This window comes from Enhydra lutris, unplaced genomic scaffold (assembly GCF_002288905.1).
Source record: "Enhydra lutris kenyoni isolate GAN:26980312 unplaced genomic scaffold, ASM228890v2 scaffoldscaffold52, whole genome shotgun sequence".
NCBI classification, from domain to species: domain Eukaryota; kingdom Metazoa; phylum Chordata; class Mammalia; order Carnivora; family Mustelidae; genus Enhydra; species Enhydra lutris.
This window is the reverse complement of record NW_019154136.1, coordinates 1,867,405-1,874,112: the sequence shown is the minus strand read 5'-3', so window position 1 is coordinate 1,874,112 and position 6,708 is coordinate 1,867,405. Positions and strand designations below refer to the sequence as shown.

Here is a 6,708-nt window from a genome sequence, read left to right as displayed (position 1 = left end):
AAAATCTTTAAAAAAAAAAAAAAAAAAAGAATATTGGGATCAATACACTGGTAAGATAAGCCATGCTTACAAGACAAGATTGTTACAACTATATTTCAAATGGTATAAAATGGTGTTGTCCAATATGGTATACATAAGGCTGGTGTGACTTTTAAGCACTTGAAATGTGGCTAATACAACTGAAGAAATGGATTTTTAAGGCTTTTAAGTGTGGCTCCTACAGACTTGAAAATTACCTTTGTGATTTGCATTACATTTCTCTTTGTTGGCACTGTTATAAAAGGATAAAGGCAAATAATGGTTAAAAGGTGAGATCAGTGAATACATTCAGAATGGCATAAAAAGATAAAGCAAACAGCTATGGGAAGTGATCTGGAAAGGAAGCAATATTTATGAGTGGTCTGTGACTATTTGCTAAGTGCTTCATTTATCTTCCCCAGAGGTCTTTGATGACGATACTGTCGTCTCTCTTTTCCAGAGGAAGTGAAGCTCCCTGAAGTTCACTGCTTTCCTGCCAGGTCACAGCTGACTGCTGGAGAACTGATGGAAAATCAGCAGACCACACTCTGTGCAGGGCCTCTGAGTTCCTGGAGACTTCAGCAGGTGTCGACCTCCTGCAAGCTCTGGAGGTAGAGTGTTTCCTGGGCACCCCAGATTTGTTTTCATCAGGTACAGTAAGAAGGACAGACATGGGAATGACTGTCATGCAAGAAGAATTGTATCCTACCATCCCTAAAGCCGAAAGGCAGGGCCACATGGGGAAGCGCCAGGGATGGCCAGGAGGCAGAGGGAAGGAGGAGAAATGGTGGCTGAGAGCCAGTTGTGGTTGTGGGGGAGGGAGGACACAAAGCAGCATAAAGAGGCTGTCCCCTAGTTGTCTGCCCCCTGGTCCTGGGGCGGGCGGGGCACGGGGACGGTGACCCGGCACATCAGTGCTGATAAAGGAGCTGCTCAGGCTCTGGATTGGTTGGTTTCCCTACAAGGACGCTCTCCCAGTTGTTTGTTCTCTCTTGGAATTGACTCACCCTGGGAGGGGCAGTCCCCACCAGTGCCAGGAAGCCTCAGATGTCAAAGCATCAAACACGAACTGGAACGGGTGGTTATTACACTGAGGCTCCAGGAATGAGCCCTTGAGGATGTGGGTGTGCTCTGAGAGCTGGGCCTTAGCATGCCCTGACTGGCTGGGAGAGCTTCAGCCGCCAGCGCCCCTGGAGGCCGAGCAGCAGGGAGGGTAGGGGGGGAGTGGAGGGGGGTGAGGCTGACTGACGGAGCAGGGGCACCTTTCCCTGCTCGCTGTGGGCTTGAGCTTGTCCACAAACCACCTGCCTGTTTGTTTTGTATGTGTTTTCATTCAGTGATGTTTAAAACATCCTAAATTGTCAGTTTAAGTGCAGTTTCAGTACTATAGATTGTTTTTAGGTAATCACCAATTGTCTGATATAAATTCACATTCTATAACAATAGTAGAGTAACATCTCATTTTTTTTAAAGATTTTATTTATTTATTTGACAGAGATCAAAAGTAGGCAGAGAGAGGAAGGAAGCAGGCTCCCCGCTGAGCAGAGAGCCCGATGCGGGGCTCGATCCCAGGACCCTGGGATCATGACCTGAGCTGAAGGCAGAGGCTTTAACCCACTGAGCCACCCAGGCGCCCCTAACATCTCATTTTTAAAATATGTTCTTGTTTATTGTTTGTTAGCTGCACATCACGAAGAGCTACAGAAATTCGTGGATACTGTGCCGTCAGTGAAGCATAAGGTAATTTTTTTCCCCCAAGTCACTTGAAATGCCTGTTTCGTGTAATCTCGAGTGGAGACACTCACAAAACACTTTGCAACTTGCCCCGGAAGAGCACTTGCCACTTTACATGCGTGTGTTGAGAGCGCCTCTGGCCCTGAGACACCTTGCAGGGGCCGGAAGGGATTCTGTGGGTGCGTGCTCACCGCTTCGGTTTTGCTGCCCTGCCCTAGCCCTCAGGGAGTCGGGAACCCAGGGCTGTCCCCTCCTCTGCTCCTTCTGAGTCCCTGTGGAAACAGCCAGAGCAGTCCTGCTGACTCAACCTCCGGTCCCGCAGGCGGGGAGCAGAGAAGAGTTGGCGTGGCCGGCTGTACAGAACAATTACCCACATCCTTCAGAATGGACACCTTTGTCCAGGCCCCAGACTAACTGTCCTTCGGGACTTCGAGTCCCGAAGGGGCCGTTCCCTGGAGGTCCACTTCTCTTGCCCCCGCCTCATCCCCACCTCAGTCTCTGTCCCCACTGCCTCCTTCCCTCTCCCTCCCTGTCCATCTCCCTCTTTTCCCTTCCCTTTCTCTGTCTGCCCCTTTTAGTCCAGGAACTTGACTCCCCCAAATTTGCACTGCATTTTAGAAGGGAGAATTCTGTCGGTTTTTCTTGAAAAAGGGAAGTCTCCTTGTTCATGCACCAGCTACTCACTGCCTGATGCCTCCCAAAGAGTTGAGAGGAGAGCACCTGCAGTAAAGTCACTAGAACGGAGGGAGGCAGTGTGTCGCGCCTCGTTCCCGTTCCCGGGGAGGACGAGCAGAACTACCTAGTTAATTAGGGGAACAAGGCAGGGGCGTGATTCGGTCCTAAAGTGCCCAGAGATCCTCCGGACCGCTGCTGGTCCCTAGACTCCCCTAGACTCATCACCCCGTCCTCTGATTCCTGAGTGATTCTCACCATGAAAGGATGACTTGGTGACCTCTTCTCTTGGCCAGGACACCCTTGTGGAATTTGGGTCATTTGATCCTTCCTGCCTGATGCCTGCCTGCCCAGATTACTGGACCTACTCGGGGTCCCTGACTACGCCCCCACTCTCCGAGTCCGTCACGTGGATCATTAAGAAGCAGCCCGTAGAGGTTGATCACGATCAGGTATGTTCTTTCCACATTTCTTTCTGAGGGAACGCTAGCCTGCCCCTTTAAAGCAAGGCTGGGCTCCAACTTAGGTATCAGTTTTTAAGATCTCGTGATGCTAATACATGTTTATTGAGATGTGCGAACATCTTTTCTCAGTTTGGACATTAATTTGGAGATACTTCAAATTAACCAGAGACAGGCGTTAAGACCTAGAAGAACAGGGCGCCTGGGTGGCTCAGTGGGTTAAGCCTCTGCCTTCGGCTCAGGTCATGATCTCAGGGTCCTGGGATGGAGCCCCGCATAGGGCTCTCTGCTCAGCGGGGAGCCTGCTTCCTCCTCTCTCTCTGTCTGCCTCTCTGCCTACTTGTGATCTCTGTCTGTCAAATAAATAAAGAAAAAATCTTAAAAAAAAAAGACCTAGAAGAACATAAGCTTTTTGCTTTCATTTTTGACAGTAATGTATATTTTGCTATATATGCATGGTGTAGAATCGCTATAAAAATTAAGATCTTTAAATGGAAAAAAAGAAGGCTGGAAATGGATGTGTTCAAACCAGTTTGATATTTATTTATTATTGAAGTACTGTTGATACATAGTGTTACATTAGTTTCATTTGTATAACATGGCGATTTGACAACCTGGTATGTTATGCTATGCTTACAAGCGTAGTTCCCGTCTGTCACTTGACCATACGAGTCTGGTACAAACCCACTGTTTTCCCTGTGCTTTTTACCTTTCATCCCCATGACTTATTAATTTCAGTACTGGAAGCCTTGTACTTCCCACTCCCCTTCACCCATTTTCTGAACCTTCTCATCCCCCCCTCCCCAATAGTTCCTTTTCCTCTGCCAGCTGTCATTAACAGTTTGTTCTCTATATTTGTGTAAAAAGCCTTAATTTTCTTAAGAGATACTTACTGTGGAATTTCAAGGTAAGGACAGAGCCCAACAAGGTCTACACAGAAATTTTATTCTAAGTCAGAAGTTTTGACTTTTAAGTTTTGGTATTTGTTTTGCATTTAGAAATGAAAGGTTAAGTGGTGGTTACTATGTCAACACACAGAACGTTGTTTAATTCATAAATGAATTAAACTATAATAATAATTGCTTTCACTTGTTTGTTTTGAAATTTTATTGATTAAAAATTTTTTCCAAAGACAAAAGTTTCTAAGTTCTTTTTTATGAAGCCAAGATAACAGTGAAACCAAAACCCACCAAAGATGGACACCCACCCCCAAATAAACACGAAACCCCAAAAGTAGTATCTCTCAAGAATATTTAGAAATAAGGAAAGCTAAATAAAATACCTGAATCTACCAGTACATCACATACGATTTTTTCTAGTAATGTAGGTATCATTCAGTATTAGGAATGATACAGTTATGATTAGTCTGCGGCCATACCACCCTGAATGCGCCCGATCTCATCTGATCTCGGAAGCTAAGCAGGGTCGGGCCTGGTTAGTACTTGGATGGGAGGAATGCTGTAGTTCTGATTAATAGACTTCAGCCCATTAGCAAAGCTAAAGGGAAAACTCACATTTTCATTTTCATACATTCCTAAAATGTATTGACAAAATTCATAATGTATTTTTTGTAAAACTTTTTAAAAATATTTTATTTATTTGACATACAGTATCACCAGGGGGAGTGGCAGGCAGAGGAGAGGGAGAAGCAGGCTCCCCACCAAGCAGAGAGCCTGATGTGGGGCTCGATCTCAGGACCCTGAGATTATGACCTGAGCCAAAGGCAGATGCCTAACTGACTAAGCCACCCATACACCCCATTTTTGTAAAATTTTTTAATAAAGCAAATGAAATGAGAATTATCTAAGTTGGTGAAGTAGACTGACCAATCTTGGTTCAGAAATAATGAGTATGACTAGTATGGAAAGGATATCTGCTAATTAATTAGCATATTAAATACTAAATTGGCTAACTTCTGGTAGTAGTCAGTACACAAAAGAAGATAAAATAAATGAGAGAAATATTGGGGTGCCTGGGTGGCTCAGTTGGTTAAGCAACTGCCTTTGGCTCAGGTCATGATCCTGGAGTCCCGGGATCGAGTTCCACATTGCTCAGCAGGGAGCCTGCATCTCCCTCTGATCCTCCCCCTTCTCATTCTCTTCCTCTCTCTCTTAAATAAATGAAATCTTTTAAAAAAAAAAAAAAAAAAAGAATCTTGTTAGGTTGTTTTAAAAAAATGAAAGAGGGGCACCTGGGTGGCTCAGTGGGTTAAGCCGCTGCCTTCGGCTCAGGTCATGATCTCAGGGTCATGGGATCGAGCCCCGCATCGGGCTCTCTGCTCAGAGGGAGCGTACTTCCCCCTCTCTCTTTGTCTGCCTCTCTGCCTACTTGTGATCTCTCTGTCAAATGAATGAATAAAATTAAAAAAAAAAAAAAAAAGAAAGGAACATTAGTGGAGTGCCATACTAATTTATAGATATCAATTCCTTTGACATATTTAAATCACAAGATAGAATGGAAGAAAGAACCCTACTTATAATGGAAACTAATAAACTAAAATACCTTGGAATGAACTTAAAATGTTAGAAAACTGTCAGGTATTCCTAAGGGACACAAAACACTATTTGAAATAAAATTCATACCATGGTATTAAATAGAAAGATAAAGACACCTTTGATGTCAATTCTTAAGTTGTAATTTTCCACGAATTGTTTATTCCCCATAAATTTTATGTGTCTCAATAAATATGTCACTTGTTACATTGTGGGGGGCCTGTTCTGTGTATTGTAGGATGTTTAGCAATGTCCCTGGCCTCAACCCACTGGATGCCAGAATACCCCCAGCAAGTTAACAACCAGAACGGTCTCCATACAGTCTCTGATGTCTGGTGCAAGCTCACCTCTGCTTGAGCACTAACTAATATGTGCTGATCTCTAACACCAACTAATAACATGAAGTCCTTTACCACCTAGTGTGTGAAAAGAAACATCTTCAATGTGAAAACAGCTTTGAATAAATCAACACATTGGTTTACCAGTAAAAGCATAGGGGTGATGCACTTATTACTGTCTGTTGCTCACCAGCAGAAGATTTATTGGAAGATTCTTTACCTACAAAGCAGAATGACATCCACTCAGTTATGCTGAGGATAAGATGTGGGAAATTCCGTAGACCTCGGAAAGAAAAATACGTTATAAGAAATCCATACACAGTGGCATTAGGCTGTCCAGTCTCAAGCTGTGACCACCTGAAGAGATACGTTAGGTATATAGGAAGAGTTATTTTCTACCATGAAAAATCTCTTACAAAGAAATTTCTATCATAGGAATTTCTCTTTTAAAAATCATCTACCCAGGGGTGCCTGGGTGGCTCAGTGGATTAAAGCCTCTGCCTTTGGCTCAGGTCACAATCCCAGGGTTCTGGAATCAAGCTCCACATCAGGCTCTCTGCTCAGCGGGGAGCCTGCTCCCTCCTGTCTCTCTGCCTGCCTCTCCGCCTACTTATGATCTCTGTCAGATAAATAAATTAAAAAAAAAATCTTAAAAATCATCTATGGGGCACCTGGGTGGCTCAGTGGGTTAAGCCTCTGCCTTTGGCTCAGGTCGTGATCTCGGGGTCCTGGGATCGAGCCCCACATTGGGCTCTCTGCTCAGCAGGGAGCCTGCTCCCCCCCCCCACCTGCCTCTCTGCTTACTCGTGATCTCTGTCAAATAAGTAAATAAAATCTTTTTAATAAAAAATTTAAAAAGTCATCTACCTGGAGATCATTCCATAATGAATTTGCCAAAAAATATAATGTCAGCTCATTGCCCTGCACCCGCCAGTTAACCACACCCCTGCTTCCTGAAACATTTGGTATCTTTTTTTTTTTTTTTAAGATTTT

General features: G+C 44.3%; 2 protein-coding genes across 2 annotated transcripts in view; both read left to right on the top strand.

Annotated features, from left to right (window-relative positions):
• The window catches only part of LOC111157098 (carbonic anhydrase 5A, mitochondrial-like), an 8,072-nt gene extending 6,315 nt beyond the window's left edge, over nt 1–1,757 (top strand). Inside the window, exons 3-4 of the mRNA XM_022518339.1 lie at nt 479–629; nt 1,700–1,757. Coding sequence (XP_022374047.1) covers nt 479–629; nt 1,700–1,757 — 209 coding nt within the window. The remainder of the gene's footprint in view (nt 1–478; nt 630–1,699) is intronic.
• LOC111157145 (carbonic anhydrase 5B) overlaps nt 1–6,708 on the top strand; it is a 130,046-nt gene that overhangs the window by 23,702 nt on the left and 99,636 nt on the right. The gene's annotated exons all lie outside the window — the stretch shown is intronic.